At 41.9% G+C, this 18,002-nt stretch overlaps 1 protein-coding gene across 2 annotated transcripts; it reads right to left on the reverse strand.

The window, feature by feature from the left end:
- Positions 1-1,587: 1,587 nt before the first annotated feature.
- Positions 1,588-16,140, reverse strand: pkig (protein kinase (cAMP-dependent, catalytic) inhibitor gamma). Of its 2 annotated transcripts, none has more exons than XM_069883720.1 (3): positions 16,042-16,140; positions 6,098-6,284; positions 1,588-1,978 (listed from the first exon to the last, which is right to left on the reverse strand). In XM_069883720.1, exons 1-3 carry the CDS (start codon positions 16,072-16,074, stop codon positions 1,908-1,910), a joined length of 291 nt encoding a protein of 96 aa, XP_069739821.1. In that variant the 5' UTR covers positions 16,075-16,140; the 3' UTR covers positions 1,588-1,907. The 2 variants fall into 2 exon arrangements, with proteins under 2 accessions (XP_069739821.1, XP_069739820.1); XM_069883719.1 differs by having other exon boundaries at positions 16,005-16,132.
- Positions 16,141-18,002: the final 1,862 nt, after the last annotated feature.

Consider the following 18,002-nt stretch of genomic DNA (forward strand, 5'->3'; position numbering starts at 1 on the left):
CCAAAATGAGTGGTGGACTAGCCTCGCCAAGCGAACCCAGCTCAGCGCGGACATTGGCGACATCAGGGGTTTCTACGAGGCTCTAAAGGCTGTGTACGGCCCCTCACCCCAAGTCCAAAGCCCGCTGCGCAGCTCAGACGGCAAAGTCCTCCTCAGCGACAAGATCTCCATCCTCAACCGATGGTCAGAACACTTCCAATCTCTTTTCAGTGCCAACCACTCAGTCCAAGATTCCGCCCTGCTCCAGCTCCCTCAACAGCACCTAAGGCTAGAGCTGGATGAGGTCCTCACCCGGGAAGAGACATATAAGGCAATTGAACAACTGAAAAGTGGCAAAGCAGCAGGTATGGATGGAATCCCCCCAGAGGTCTGGAAGGCTGGCGGCAATACTCTGCATGTCAAACTGCATGAGTTTTTCAAGCTTTGTTGGGACCAAGGAAAACTGCCTCAGGACCTTCGTGATGCCACCATCATCACCCTGTACAAAAACAAAGGCTAGAAATCAGACTGCTCAAACTACAGGGGAATCACGCTGCTCTCCATTGCAGGCAAAATCTTCGCTAGGATTCTCCTAAATAGAATAGTGTTTAATTTAGTGTCGAGTTTGGAGAGAATTGATGAAAATTAGAATAAGCATAGATTACTTTAAAAAATAATGGGAAAATAGATTTGTGATCTATATTTTAAAGATATTACAGTAAACTGCTAATATTTCTCCATCTTCCACTGGTTAGAACACCAGGAATGGCAGCAAAATTAACAAAAGCTGTCTTTCAGAAGTGATTTCACCCCCACGAGCCTGTGCCGCCCAATTACTCCCAACTGACCCATGCCCCCATTACATTTTTTAACAGTGGGATGAAACCAGAGCACCCCAAGGAAACCCACGTAAAGGAAGAACGTACAAACTCCTTGCGGGATTTAAACCCCAGTCACTGGTGCTCAAAGAGTCGTGCTAACCACGTTGCCCACAGTTTCTTCAGCAATTGCCAAATGTTTGTCTGATTGTTAACTGCAAGAGTGTGACAAATTCACTTTCAGGCAAATATTAAGGGATATTTGCAACAGACAGATAATTTTTTTTTGTCACAGTCTCACTGAGTTGCAGAAAATGAGGATAAGCTACTTACTAATTATGAGATTTACATAAAGTGATAGCATATATACGAGGACCATATATTTTCCTATGATATTTCATTATCTTCTCATCCATCTTCATGTTAACAAAGGCCAAGCATTTTCTCAGAGCTAAACCCACCCTTAACATTGGTGGAAATGCAAAGAAAAACTCACCTTGTGAATGGTTTCCAGTACAATGCAAAGAATCATCTCTAAAGCCGCGATCTTAGTCTTGTATTCTTTCACACTTCTAGCTGCTCCAAAATAATTTCCATTGATAGTAGGTTCTATTGCAAATACTCATAAGTGGGAAAATAATGGTTGGTGATATTTGTACACCTTTAACTACAAAATAATGCCTGCTGTCAATTTAAAAAGACATTACATATAACCATCAATAGGATTTTTTTTTTAAATCAGTAAACTAAAAAAAAATTGGAGTTCAGGCACTCAAACAATGATGATACCTTCTGTACAACATGTTTTTAATATGTAAAGAGATCTAAAAGGCACCAAATAAACAGTGTAGATATTAAATGTGATTTAACTAAATGCAAAGATTTCAATTTTATTTATACTCTCCAGTTACCACTTGACATATACCTTAGCTCTAGTACCAAATAACACAAATCAACAATGTTAATTGGTGTAGATAACGTAAATCCAATCAAATATACCATTTCCTTTGAATTACATTGAATTATGTAGTTAGATTTCCTCAGAGATTCTTACATAGGACACGATCAAAGCAAGATTCACATCTATCACTGGCATTCTCGATCATTCTTTCAGTGATGCGCCTTCTCCTGGTTTCCCTGTTGATCAGGAGGAGTCTGTACTTCTGTAACAATGCTTTTTTCTACAGACAAAAATGCAAATAGACTTGTCAACTTCTGAAAGTTGAAATGCACCAAGTAGTCAATATGGCAACATTTAAACAGAACAAGACACCATCACAACAAAAAAAATGTAAAAGGTGTGGTCAATGTGAAATTTTTAATACTGTAGATCAGTGGTTTTCAAACTGGCTCCCTAAACTCACATTCCACCCTAAGCATCCCTAGGCCATCAGTGCTCTGTGATGAGTAAGGGATTGCTTAAGGTGGTATGTGAGCAGGAAGGGAAGGTTGAGAATCTCTGCTCTAGACCCAATTGTAACTGAAATATTTTGCTTGAGAAAAATTGTCATTGGTCTATTTCCTTTGGAGTTATGAAACCGTGCAGCAACCTCCTTTGAAGAAGACCGCAGAGCTCACCTCACTGACAAAAGGCAAAGGAGGAAAAACCCAACACCCAACCCCAACCAACCAATTTTCCCCTGCAACCGTGTCTGCCTGTCCCGCATCGGACTTGTCAGCCACAAACGAGCCTGCAGCTGACGTGGACATTTACCCCCTCCATAAATCTTCATCCGCGAAGCCAAGCCAAAGAAGATGAAACCGTGCATGTACGAATCAATTAGGGACAATTAAAACTGTGGTTTTCAAACTTTTTCTTCCCACTCACATACCACTTTAATCTTTCTTTGGCTTGGCTTCGCGGACGAAGATTTATGGAGGGGTATGTCCACGTCTGCTGCAGGCTCGTTGGTGACTAACAAGTCCGATGCGGGACAGGCAGACACGGTTGCAGCGGTTGCAAGGGAAAATTGGTGGGTTGGGGTTGGGTGTTTCCTCCTTTGTCTTTTGTCAGTGAGGTGGGCTCTGCGGTCTTCTTCAAAGGAGGTTGCTGCCCGCTGAACTGTGAGGTGCCAAGATGCACAGTTAGAGGCGATATCAGCCCACTGCCGGTGGTCAATGTGGCAGGCACCAAGAGATTTCTTTAAGCAGTCCTTGTATCTCTTCTTTGGTGCACCTCTGTCTCGGTGGCCAGTGGAGAGCTCGCCATAGAACACAACCTCGGGAAGGCGATGGTCCTCCATTCTGGAGACGTGACCCACCCAGCGCAGTTGGGTCTTCAGCAGCATGGATTCGATGCTTGCGGACTCTGCCAGCTCGAGTGCTTTGATGTTGGTGATGAAGTCATTCCAATGAATGTTGAGGATGGAGCAGAGACAGCGCTGATGGAAGCGTTCTAGGAGCCGTAGGTGATGCCGGTAGAGGACCCATGATTCGGAGCCGAACAGGAGCGTGGGTATGACAACGACTCTGTACACGTTGATCTTTGTGTGTTTCTTCAGGTGGTTGTTTTTCCAGACTCTTTTGTGTAGTCTTCCAAAGGCGCTATTTGCCTTGGCGAGTCTGTTGTCTATCTCTTTGTCGATCCTTGCATCAGATGAAATGGTGCAGCCGAGGTTGGTAAACTGGTTGACTGTTTTGAGTTCTGTGTGCCCGATGGAGATGTGGGGGGGCTGGTGGTCATGGTGGGGAGCTGGCTGATGGAGGACCTCAGTTTTCTTCAGGCTGACTTTCAGGCCAAACATTTTGGCAGATTTAAGAAACCCCTTACTAATTACAGAGCACCTATGGCATTAGGGATTGCTTAAGGTGGAATGTGAGTTTTGGGGGGCAGTTTGGAAACCACTGGTGTATATGAGCACAGCATCAGGCCTCTCCCATGTTGAGACAAGTAAAACACCAAAGTCTGCAGACACTGTGATTGAAGTAAAAACAATGGTGGGGAAACTTAGTAGGTCAAACAGTGTACCCTAACAACCTTACACTCAATGTCACCAAAACTAAGAAGCTGATTGTTGACCAGGAAAGGAAAGCCAGAGATGTACGATCCAGTGATCATTGGAGGATCAGAGGTGGAGAGGGTGAGAAAATTTAAGTTTTGGGGAGTCACTATCTCAGAGGATCTTTCCTGGACCCAACACATCAATGGCATCATGAAGAAAGCACGTCAGTGCCTTTACTTCCTCAGGAGTTTGCAAAGGTTCAGTATGACAACAGGATCCCTGGCAAATTTCTACAGAGGTGTGGTAGAAAGTGTGCTGACCGGCTGCATCACGATCTGGAATGGGAACATCAATACCCCTGAACTTAAAGTCCTCCAAAAGGTAGTGGACAAACCCTCCGCACTATTGAGTACATCTATAGTAGGGGTCTCCAAAGTGGTTGACCAGTGATCTGTGGCCACCTAACTGTCTGAATCGTAGCAACACATCTGATCGGCTGTGTTGCGGCAAAGAAAGGCAATCAACCACAAATCTAACTGCTGTCTGAATTCTCAATCTGAGCAAGGACCTCAGCACAACTTTTAATGTAACATACATAGGTTAAACTTAATCCATCGTGAGAGAGAAGGCAAGCTTCAGGTTAAAGAGCAAAATCAAACCTCGTAACAAGTTGAATGGGAATACCAGCCCCGAAGTTCCAACAGCTTCTGGGTCTGAACATTCAGGTGATGTACAGAGAACAGGACAGCATGGAAACAGTCCATTCGGCCCTTGATATCAGACAACCTGACAACTATTGGCATTTACACACAAACACTGATAAAAACACACAATTCGTGTTTATCTACATTTAGCATTCCCCTTATAATTAGTGAAAGTAAATAGTTGTTCCCACTTATAATTAGATGTTGCAACAGTGCAGTTAACATGAAGCATAACAATGGAGGCATGAATTGAATTTCATTACTTACACTGGAGCTCAAATCTCTGGACCACACACTACCTAGCTGGGGATTGGGGTGCAGTTAGAATCCTCTCAAGGTGAACATCTGATTCAAACTCAGTAGTTGCACATTGTCTCCTCATTCCATTTTTCCAACACTGCAATTCTTAGTTGTGTTGAGAGGTTTGTCAAAAAGGCAAACGCTGAAAGCACTTTACAAGAAGTAGTAACCCCAAATTGTTCCCCATTGTCCTTAATTATTTGACTATGGGCATTTCATGCCAGGCCTTCACTTCGATGCCGGCTACAAGCACATAGGGAAAGTATAAAACTTACCTTTCATAGAGCAGCCCTAAAAGGTTGCTCCAGCGTGGCATTCATGTCGAACGGTGCCTCATTGCGTCCTCCGGTTCCGATGGAGGTGGAGCGACTGGTGCTGTAGCACTGCCTGCCGACGTCGCATCATTCATGCGTGCTGACACAGAAAGAGCCCTATCCTGGATCATGGTGGCCCAGGAGCAGGCAAGACAGATGCTTGTGATGTTTTCAGCCGGTCTTAGTATCCAGAGATCCAGCGTACCCTCAGTGCACGCTGACAGCATTTTAAAAATCCCGCTCCTATGTCTCAGGACGAAGTCATCACCCCGCCTCTAACCAACCACAACAGCAGCTGTACATTCAAGCCAGGCAGCAGAGCGCTGTGCTCCACCAACTATCCTTCCCCGAGGAGGGATGCATTCAGCGCCTCGGAGCCGGCCACGGCGTATTCAGAAAGGTACATCTCTAAACGCAAGGGCATTTTCCTTGCCTGAAAGGGCCTTTAGACATCTGTCAACCCGGCTATATTGGCATTTGCTGTTTTAGCATTAAAGATGGTGTAGGGTATTTAGAGCGACAGCGAAAGGCTGCTCTGGGTTCTGAGCTCCCTGTTCAATTTGCTGCATAAATCAGTTTGGAACTGGTAGCCGTGCTAACTAGCTACTAAAGTGCCACTGAAAGCACGTAATCAATTGTGATACCAAATATTTTGCTTGAGAAAAATTGTCGTTGGCCCATTTCCTTTGGAGTTATGAGACCGTGCACATAACGAGTCAATGAGGGAACGACTAAAACAGGGGTTTTCAACCTTTTTCTTCCCAACCTCATCCCACCTTAAGCAATCCCTCACTAATCGCAGAGCACCCATGACATAGGAAATGCTTAAAGTGGGATGTGAGTGGAAAGAAAAAGGTTGAGAACCACTGCATTAAATGTATTCAGTTGACACATTTACAAAAGATAATTTGCATCCAGAAAGGTTAGAAAATTGAAACAATTAAGCGTTTAGCAACCAGGCAGCAAAATAAGTGCACAACTCCTATAATTAGTTTTTGTTAATAACCGATAAACCCTTAAATATGGGAATGAATGCAAACCTTCAGATTTTATTGTGAGTTTTGTCATGTCCACAGTCAAATTGCTTTTGACCACATTGAAACTGGATTCCTGCAGACTTGTGATGTCAGGTACTGCATCCCGACGGCCAGCCCGTGCAGAAGAAAAGAATTCTGCTAATGAACCATCTATATCAGTCATTTGAGACCCATTTGTAGGCATCGGCACCTAAAATTAAACAAAATAACCTTTAACAAATGATTAAATCAGATTGAATAAGAGTTATGGTCATCTTACATGGACAAAAATCTTGGAGGATGAATCACGGTGCAGGAATTGACTCAAAATTCCGGCACATTCCTTTTTAGATTGCCCATATAGTGGCAAAATTCCTTGATTGTACTGTTACATGCCTGCAGTCTAAAAACCCCTACTGTAAGACATCTTTAAAGATCTGAGGGATTGCTGATGCAAAGCTGAAGTTGCCAGTAGCTCCACATTAACCCAAGGAATTAAAATTAACACAGTGTGTCGGCGACACACTGAAAATGACAACGGTTCTTTAGTCATGTACAAGGTCATAGAAATAAGGCCAGTATTGTACCAACATCTTGTATCTGTTTGGAATGCTGCTTGGCAAATTGTCATAACGTTCTCCAGAAAGTCTCACCTTTATGTGGGGTAATTGTCACAGTTCAGCTTTGCATCCGACAGTTCTATTATCGTGCTTCATTCAGTGTTCGCATTTAACTAAATACCATGGATTAAATCTTCCGGCAAAGATCGTGGTATTCAAGAGAAGGCTATCCAAAGCAACACACAAGTTAGTTGCAAATTCAGGGAAGGTGATGCGTGGCAAGTTGTGATTCTCCAAAAGTGGCTGGTTGATTTTTGTTGATCTACCATTTCCTTCACACAGATGTCATTTCACTCTCAGTCTCTGTAATATTTAGGAACTTGAAAAATGTACACATTAATTGTCCATTTACTTCAGTCCCAAAATTGTCACATGGTGTACTTAAAAACTGCAAAAGTTCAGAAAAATCTTACTCTTTTCTACTGCAATCCAATGCACTCTTGTTTATCTTTGTATTGGTTGATACAATTCATTCACTCCAATTCACCTAATTTCCCGTCATTTTCTGTTTCATCTTTTCAATATTGACATTTACAAATTAATGCATTTCTGTCCAAGCAGTCACATAGATCACAAGTTATACTTCAACTTGAAGGAAACTGGAAGAAACACGAGATGCTTACCCCTAGTAAAAATTTAAGGAATGTCCTTTTGAAAACAGATCAAATTACAACTGAATGCTCAATTTATACATTCCCATCCAACCTCAACATATCAACCACCAGGAATGGTGTTCAATTCCAGACAAAACTGTATCAGACACAATAGAATGTGCACACGTTATCATTACACCTTTACAAATGCAATTTGCTGTATATTACAAATTTCAATATTGTTGGTGTCAAATTAGATTCACAAAGCAATCATGGCCAATGCAAGATCTTTCAACAAGGACTGCCTACACATAGCACTGCTCCCTCCTGCATCTGTGCACAACTTGACAATTTTGTCAACCTCACTGTCAACTTCCATCTGACCTCAAGTTTACCTGTACTGTTTCTAACACTTCTCCCCTTCCATGACCTCTCCATCTCAGGGGCTAGATTATCCACCAAAATCTATTACAGATGCACTGACTCTCACAGCGACCTTGAGCATATCCCTTTCCAACCTGTACCTTGTAAGGACATGATCACTTTCTCAATTCTTCTGCCTCAGCCACATCTGTTACCAGGATGAGGCCTTCCTTCCCAGGACATAGAACACTACAGCACAGAAACAGGCTGCTTTGGCCCTTCTAGTCTGTGCCGATCCATTTTATTGTGTTGATCCACTGACTGCACCTAGTCCATACCTCTCCCATCCATGTATCTGTACAAATTCTTCTTAAATGTTAAAATTGAACCTGCATTCACCACTTCAGCTGGCAGCTTGTTCCACTCTCTCACCACTCTCTGAGTGAAGAAGCCCCCTCTAATGTTCCCACAAAACTTTTCTCCTTTCTCCCTTAATCCATGTCCTCTGGTTTGTATCTCATCTACCCTCAATGCAAAAAGCCTATCTACATTTACTCTGTCTATACCCTCCATAATTTTAAATACTATCAAATCTCCCCTCCTTCTTCTATGCTCCAGGGAATAAAGTCCTAATCTGTTTAGCCTATCTAACTCAGTCCCTGAAGTCAGGGCAGCATCCTAATAAATCTTCCCTGCACTCTTTATCTTATTGATAACTTTCCTGTAGATAAGTGACCAAAACTGCATACATTACTCCAAATTTGGCCTCACCAACATCTTATACAACTTTACCACAAAATCCCAACTCCTATACTCAATACTTTGATTTACGAAGGCTAATATGCCAAAAGCTCTCCTTATAACTCTATCCATCTGTGATGTCACTGTCAGGAAATTATGTATCTATATTCCCAGATCCCTCTATTCTCTTCTTTGGCTTGGCTTCGCGGACGAAGATTTATGGAGGGGGTAAAAGTCCACGTCAGCTGCAGGCTCGTTTGTGGCTGACAAGTCCGATGCGGGACAGGCAGACACGGTTGCAGCGGCTGCAGGGGAAAATTGGTGGGTTGGGGTTGGGTTTTTCCTCCTTTGCCTTTTACCATTTACCATGCATGTCTTTTCTTGGTTTGTCCTTCCAAAATTAAACACCTCACACTTGTCTGCATTCATCAGAAATAAAGATACTTATTGTAATTGATAAAGCCCACACTCGCATCTCCTCTGGTCTTCACTTACCACCCCACCAGCCTCTGCATCTGAAACATCATGCTTTAACATTTCTGCCAACTTCAGCATGATCCCACTACCAGTCACACCTTTCCCTCTCCACCTGGTCCCCTGTATACAGGGATAGATCTCTGAGACGCCTCTTCTTTCTCCACCTACTCTTAGGCACTTCCTGCTCCATCTGCAGAAAGGACAAAACGTCCCTAAATCTCCCCCCCACCCCCACCCCCATCCAGGGCCACAAACAAACCTTGCAGGAGAGGCAGAGCTTTACCTGCACATCCTCCAAGCTAATCTACTGTATCCAGTGTACCTCTGATATGGCCTCCTCTTCATCTGTGAGACCAAACACAGATTGGGTGACTGAACATCAACGCTCTGTGATCTAACTTAAGGTTCTTGTATCCAACCATTTTATCTCTCCAACTATTCCCTACTCTGACAATCGTGTTCTTGTTCTCATCCATTGTAAGGAAAGGCTAAAACAAAACTTGCAGATCACATCATATTCCTCATTGTCAGCTTTAAAGCTAACATTGATTTTTCTAATTTTAGGTAACCTCCTACCTCCATCAGTTTCCGTCTCTTTATCTACTCCCCCCCCCCCTTCCTAATAGTCTCTCCCTCTACTCGTTTCTCCACCTCTCTGTCCTATCACCATGGGACACTCCCGCAACCTCTTTTCCCCTTTATATACATAATCTCATCTTTTTCCCCCCCTCTAGTTTTAATTAAGGGTTCTGATCCAAAACAGTAACCACGACCCACGGATGCTGTTTGACCTGCTTATTTCCACCGGCAATTATTTGTCTGCTCAAGGTTCCAGCATCTGCAGCTTTTATGTTTCTCTAGGCTTTGATGAATGCTTTAGCTGTTACACCATGTCTGCTGTCTGAGCCTAGAATTAAACCAGAAAGTGGGCATTCATGTCATCAAGTGCAGTTAAGCATTTAGCTTCCCAATTTCCTTGGCTAATCTCCATCTCAATAATTTATCAATGTCTGTAGCATATAGAATAGTTTGTAAACCTCAACTCAAACCCTGGTGCAGAGAAGAGTGTTCAGCACATGTAAGAGTCAAACAACTGCTTGCAATATTATTGCTACAGATACCAAAGACACAGGCTAATTTCTATAAAAAGCAGCAATACTGCTCCATTACTTGATTTCCATTGATTAAATTTTTTTAATGTTTAAAGCAAATCAGGTTCTCTTCATTGCTAATCACATCAAGAGGAAATCTGATCTTCTTCATCTTCGCTGCCAACTTCTACCTTGCCCTCAAATTTACATGGCCCATCCCCGACATCTCTCTCAGTCTCTATCCCAAGAGACAGACTATCTACCAACTGACTCCCACCATTACCTTGACTACACCCTTCCTCACCCAGCCTCCTGCAAGGAGGCTATTCCTTTCTCTCTGTTCTCCAATCTCCGCTGCACCTGCTTGCAGATCAATGCTTTCCATTCCAGGACATCCTTCTTCAGAAAGCATGGCTCTGCCCCTAGTGCAATCACTGCTGCCCTCACCCACATTGCCTCCACTTCCCACACATCTATCCTGACCCATCCATAGGAGGGATGGAGCTCCACTCACATTCACCTCCTGCCCCACCAGCCTCTATATCCAATGCATAATTCTCCACAATTACTGCCATCTACGACGTCATCCAGACATATCTTCCCCCTCCCTTCTCCACTTTCCAAGGGGATCTCTTGTCCACTCATTTCTGCCCAATAATCACACAGCCTCTCCCCTGAACTTAGTTCTGTGGCTGCAAAAAAAATTCAACACCTTCATTTACACCTACTCCCTCACCAGCATTCGGGGCTCCAAACCATCCTTCCAAGTGAACAAACATTTTGACAAATCTGTAGGGGTCATTTACTCCATCTGGTGCTCCCCAAGTGGTCTCCCCTGCACTGGGGAGACTGGACGTAGATGGAGGGGGCAGGGAAGAGAAAGGTTTATTGGGCACCTTCACTATCTACTGCCTCAAAAAGAATTGCCCAGTGGCCAACCAGTTTAATTCTACAACTCATTCCCACATGGACATGTGCATCCATGATCTCATATGCTGCCAGGCCAAGGCCACAAATAAATTGGAAGAGCATCAATAATGACCTCCAATTTCTGGTAACCTACTCCCCTGAGTTTTCACCCCCCCCAAGCCCCTTTTATTGTACTCTTACCCCCACCCATCTTACTTGCCGGTCATACACACCTTCCTTACTCTGGATTCCCACCCTTTTCCCAACTTCCTGCTTTCTCAGCCCTCTGCCCCTTCTTAGTTCCTTTCTTTTCTCCCTCCCCCACCATCTATATTCACCTGCCTACGCTCCTACTCTCACACCCCTATTCCTGATGAAGGGCTTCAGTCTGAAATGTCCTTTCCTCGAATTCTACCTGGCCTTCTGAACACGCCCAGCACCATGCTAGAAATATGAACCGTTGTCCAAAGTAAACAACATTCTCAATTCTAGGCTGTTTAATGCAAAGAAAATGAGTCCACTCTAGTCTATAATTGCGCAGTGACTGCCAATAACCAAATGAACAGCCTATGACGGAGACCTGGCCTCCAGCCAAACAAGTTTCAGCTTCAAGTTCCATTTTTTTTTGGAGGAGCAATAAATTAGGAAATGCAAATTAACAGCCAGGGAAGACGTGCAAGTTGTGGCAAACACAAAATTCTTTGTCATTGAAGAGGCGGTTTTTACAACCCCTCCTACAATATGGGCATTGCTGATACCCAGAGCATCTCATGGAATTCTCTAAACGAGTTAAGATATCAATGAAGCACATTAATGAACTGCTGCAATCTCTGGGCTGCAGATGACATGCATTTGATAAAACTACAGCCATTCAAGAGGCTCAAGTAATATTAATCTAAAAATATTATTCTATCCACTCCTTGTCTGGGATATTTCTTTCCTAAAAGGCTTCAGTGATCCAGAATTCATTATTTGAATTACAGATTGATTATTTGCCTCATTAAAAATTCAAGCATTTTATGGGGAAGTTTAAATTTTGCTTGAGTGTTAGGAATAACTTGAGAGGCTATCACAGCAAAGACTAGAATTTGAGGTGAGATGCAGGTTCTGCTGTTTGGATGTGATGTGAGTTAGAAAATGAAATTAGTTAACACAAAGGTTAAAATGACAAGGGAACATTGTGTGAGATAGTAATTAATCAACAGATGGCTTCCAACATTTGTTCATTAGTAGTAGGGCACTGGAGTCTTCCTCAGACTGGGTTATGTGTTACGCAGTGTGCAACAAACCACAGCAGATAAAGGTGATGGGTGCAGCAGCAGGACATAACAAAATGATGAGCATCTGCTGTAGTTGTGAATCAGAACTTATTGTCACGAACAAGTCATGAAATTAGGTGTTTTGCGGCAGCGTCGTAGTCCAAACATTCATATTAGAACCATACAAAATTACTGTAAAAAAATAATCGTGCATGAAAAGTAAGGCAGTGTCTTTAGTTCATTGATCATTCAGAAATCTGATGGCAGCGGGGAAGAAGCTGTCCTTGTGCTGCTGAGTGCTCGTCTTTAGGCCCCTGTACTTTTTCCCCGATAGTAGCAGAGTGAAGAGGGCGTGGCCTGGGTGCGGGGGGGGGGGGTCTTTGAGGATGGAGGCTGCTTTTTTTAAGACAGCGCCTCACGTTGGTGTCCTCGATGGTGTGAAGTCTGGTGCCTGCGATGTCGCAAGTTGAGTTAACAGCCAGAATGCTCTCCGCAGTACACCTGTAGAGGTTTACAAGAACTTTCGGTGACATACCGAATCTCCTCAAACACCTCACAAAATAATAGCTGCTGGTAAGCCTTCTTTGCGATTGCACCAACATGGAGGCTCCAAGACAGATCCTCAGAGATGTTGACACCCAGGAGTTTGAAGTTCTTGACCCTCTCCAATATGAGCCCTCAATGAGGACTGGGTCATGGTTCCCCTGATGACAAAACCCTTTAGCTCCAAACATAATTAAAAGGGTTGTTAGTGTGTAACAGTATGAGATAAATCTTTGGGCAAAGAGACTGCAACAGGAGCCTTGGATGCAGTAATGACCCTGCAGATTAACAAGTGTTGCTTCATTTGGAACGACTATACCATTGTGGTCTCCTCTACTTCGGAGAGACTGGATGCAGACTTAGATTTCACCTCGACTGCATCTGACACAATAGCAACGGTCTCCCAGTGGCCACTCATTTCATTTCCCTGACCCATTCCCTTGCCAACATGTCTGTCCATGGTCTCATGCACTGCCAGACTGAGACAACCCATAAATTGGAGAAACACCTAATAATCCACCTGGGCACCCTCAAACATCGACCTGCAGTTTCCATTACCTCCATCCTTCCTTCCATGTCTCCTTCCTAGTAGCTCAGTCTCTCCCTCATCCCTTTTCCATCTGTCTCCTTTACCTCAGCTCTACATTCACAGAGCCAAAATCCCCTCTGCCCATCGTCTCACCTTTCCTTTTTCCTGGCCTCATCTGCATGTTTAATTATCACTTTTTGTCTGTTGGTCTGTACTCCTTTCCCTGCTATTTCTTTCATCCAGGCACCTGCCAGCTTTTCCCTCACACCTTACAGAAGGGCTCAGTCCCAAAATGCTAGTAACATATCTTTACCTCCTACGGAGAATGCAGGACCTACTGAGTTCCTCCAGCATTTCTGCATGTTCCCTACAATCACAGTGTCTGCAGACTTTCCTGTTTCACTGGAAGAAATCAGAGCACCGGGGAAAACCCACACAATCACAGGAAGAACATTCAACTCCATGCAAAGAGCAGCAAAGATCAGAACCTAGGTCTCTGGAGCGGCAGGCCACTTCTGCCCCACCAATTACTTACCAATCATCACTAGCCCCAAACACTGGACTTACTACATGCAGCTGAACGAATTGGCTCCCTTTGGGAAACACAGCTTAACACAGAGCTTGGAACAAACAGATAAACTATTATGGTGTAAATTAATACTGAAAATAACAAGCAAAAAAAGTCACTCTCTACAAATGGTGTGGAAATCGAATAACTATAGATTTAACTGCAGCAAATTAAATGCACCATACTTCATAATGGGAGCAAATATACAACAATCTTAAGCTAATTTTCTTTCATTGTTCTAATGTTGGATAAGTCTAATATTTACTATTACAACTGATGACTGATTCCACAGTGTAATGTTCTGACGAAGTTGCAGACCAAAAATGTTGAGTGTTTCTCTTTCCACAGATCTGTGTTTTCCCCGTTTTATTGATTCTGTGTCTAATATCTATGATCTGGAATCACCATCAATTCCTCATGTTAAAACAATGAAAAGTTACAGCATTCCAATTTTACATGTTGATGTAAATGTTTTGGCACATGTTAAGAATAGCATGCCATCCAATGTCCTGTGATTGTCAGAAAATCAATAACTTATCTGAAATTTTCATTACAGTGATTTCAATTTTGCACGAGTTAGTGCTCAACAATGGGCCAGAATTTTTTTTTAAGGAAATGATGACAATGACTGGAATTTACACAAACACAAGAGAGAATGTAAATGTACTGGAAACTGGTCAGAAATTTCACAAAATTCTGTAGACACTGCGGTTGAAGTAAAAACACAAAATGCTGTAGGTCAAACAGTAGCGAAGGCAGAGATAGAAAACCGACGTTTCAGGCTTTTACCCGAGGTGAAAAAAACTGCGAGGCTTGGAATTCAAAATTGAAATTTCACAGAGAGCAAAGATGGAGCATTTTTCCAATGCTTATATCAGGAATTGTATAATCTTGCTCCAGATTAGATCTGACAGGAATTTCACTGCGAGGAGGATCTTTCTTAAAGATTTTTGAAATTTTTTTTCAACTGGAATACTTTTAGATAAAGTGAATCAAACAACTGATGGGAGTTTTTAAGTTTTGAAATGCACTTGATTGTTTCGGAAATATTAGAAATACTCTGTGTTTTGAACGCCAGCCACATTAGAGGCACAGACAGATTAGCAAGATGTTCTTCCAACATTTCATGGTCAGTGACTATTTGTCAGGTTTTACTTGTACAATCAGATGATAATAAACATAAACGAAACTTCTGGGCCTTCACTATTATGTCTGGCACACCATACAGTGTCTCAGCTCCCACGGGTTTGAATGGGAGATGCCTCAAAATAGTGAGACTCTCCTGTGGGCTAGCAACTCCAGCTGGCTGCAAATTCTGGGTCAATATGTTTGCTAACACAAGACAATTATGTGTTTTTTTTTAAAGATAGAATTTGGGTGATTTTACTAGTCTGAAGAATGTCAGAGGTCTTGGCATTGGTCGTTCACAAATGAACGATCAAAACTCAAAATCTCCATTTCCTTACGCAAGATTAGACAGCGTACCAGAAGTGGGGTAATTAAAGAGACGGGACTTGCCATTCATTAGTCCGTTGTTCACGGAATGCCTGCAGTTAATTTTAGACTGCAGGGGTTCCAGGAAATTTACTAGGGGTCAAGGAGGTAAAATATCGGAACAGGATTGATTCCTTATTCCCATTCTGGTCTTTGTACACAGACTGCGTTCTGGGAAATTGGGAATAATTTCCTGGAACACAGCAGCTGTGTGAAAAAACATAAATGACTACCGAGCTACGCAGCCTTTCTCGCCACAAATGGACAAACAAGCCGTGGAGTTGAACAAGAACGTCGGCAGGTTGTAAAGGAAATGTGCTGGAGAAAGTCAGCAAGCCAAGCAGTGTCTTTAGGAAGAACTATAAAATTATTTTAAAAATTATAAAACTATAAAAAAGAGAACATCTTGTACCTGAACCCTTCATCAAGGTACGAGCAAAAGCAGTCAAAGAAAAGGATAAACTAGCAGTGGCAACCTTTCCACAATCACTTCGTAAATGGCATTTCAGTGTTACAAATCACGCACAAACAAAACTCAAATACAACAGGAACACAGAACCTTTAACAATGGAGCTACACAGGATTTAATCATTAGGAGACACTCATTGCTGGTTGTGGACATTTGTTGTGCAGCTGAGGCAGTTTATTCAATGTGATTATTGGCTGACATCTAGAGTTGCCCTCATTAATAACCCCCCACTCATATTTACATAATCCACATTTAATCTACCTCTATATACCTGCCTTATGCCCAGTACAAACGCAGATCATCTGTACATACCATCGCACGTTGTGTGGCATCACTGGATTCCATAAATGGTACAAAAGTCTCTCTTTTATGAGAGTTAATTTACACTGCCTATACATTCTGGTATGATGTTGTCAGCTGCGATGTAATAATTGCCCTTTGTGACCTAAACCTGACATACAAGATTAAGATTCTTTTACTGTCATGTAATAAAACAGAAAATGTAAATTCACATGGGTATATCAACCTACCAGAAGACATTTGGAAAGATAGGATCTTACAAAAACTGACATTTGTTGGATTTCACATCAGCTGGATGCAACAACATGACAATTACCAGCATTCTCTGCCTTCCTAAAAACTTCTGAGATCCTGACTACCTAAACTTCTAGAATTAAAATTTAGATGTATGGCATAGTAACAGGCCATTTTGGCCCAAGAGTCTGTGTGGCCCAAGAGTCTGTGCCGCCCAATTAACCTACACCCCCTGAACCCGCTACGTTTAGAACAGTGGGAAGAAACCGGAGCCCACGCAGACATGGGGAGAATGTACAAACTCCTTAGAGACAGCACAGGACTTGAACCCCAGGGAGGTATGTAATGATAAAGTGTCAGATCTATTCAGAATTTTGGAATTTGCTCAATATATATGCACCTAATGAAGAGGATCAAAAGTTTATGCAAGATATCTTTTTGAAGATTGTAGATACGCAGGGAAATATATTGATAGGAGGGGATTTTAATCTTAATTTGGATTCAAAGATGGATAAAACTGGACAAAAGACTTGCAGAAAGAACAAAGTAGCCAAATTTATGGTTAAATCAATGCAGGAAATGCAACTTATGGATATATGGAGGAAACAACACCCAAAGGAGAAGGAATAACCATATTATTCGAGTAGACATAAAACATACTCAAGGATTGACCTGTTCCTGTTGCCAGATTCATGTAAAACAGCAATAATTACAGTAATACCAAAGACGGAAAGATCCACTAACACCGGCATCATATAGACCAATATCACTACTTAACACAGATTATAAGATAATAGCAAAACTATTAGCAAACAGATTGGCCAACTGTGTACCAAAAATAGTAAAACTAGATCAAATTGGATTTATGAAGAAAAGACGAACAACGGACAATATCTGTAAGTTCATTAACTTAATCCATGCAGTAAAAGGAAATAAGACACCAACAGTGGCAGTTGGTTTAGACGCAGAGAAAGCCTTTGACAGGGTAGAATGGAATTATTTATTCAAAGTACTACAGAGGTTCAACCTACTAGAGAAATATATTAATTGGATTAAAGCACTATATAAGGGACCATTGGCGAAGGTGACAGTAAATGGATATATATCGAACCAATTTTAATTATACAGGTCAACTAGGCAGGGATGTCCACTATCTCCCTCACTGTTCGCGTTAGCTATAGAACCCTTGGCAGAACTGATAAGAACAGAAAATAAAATAAAAGGGATAAAAATAAAAGAGAAGGAATATAAAATCAGTCTATTTGCAGATGATGTCATAGTATACTTAACAGAACCAGAATTATCAATAAAAGAATTACATAAGAAATTGAAGAAATATGGAGAAGTATCAGGGTACAAGATTAACACAAATAAAAGTGAAGCAATGAATAATGCGGATTTCACAAAGTTTAAGAAAGAATCACCATTTAAATGGCAAACACAAGCAATCTGATACCTAGGTATTAGACTAGATAATAATCTAGGCCATCTATACAAATTATCAGCCATTAATGAAGAAATTACAAGATGATTTAGAACATTGGAAAATTTACCACTAACACTGATAGGAAGGGTAAATTGCATTAAAATGAATATCTTCCCAAGGATACAATACCTATTTCAATCGTTACCAATTTCCTTAACAGAGAAATTCTTCAATGAGTTAAAGAAAATAATAAGGAAATTCTTATGGAAAGGGGGGAAACCGAGGAAAGCGCTATATAAATTAACAGAATGGT

Source organism: Narcine bancroftii, chromosome 6 (assembly GCF_036971445.1).
Source record: "Narcine bancroftii isolate sNarBan1 chromosome 6, sNarBan1.hap1, whole genome shotgun sequence".
NCBI classification, from domain to species: Eukaryota; Metazoa; Chordata; class Chondrichthyes; order Torpediniformes; family Narcinidae; genus Narcine; species Narcine bancroftii.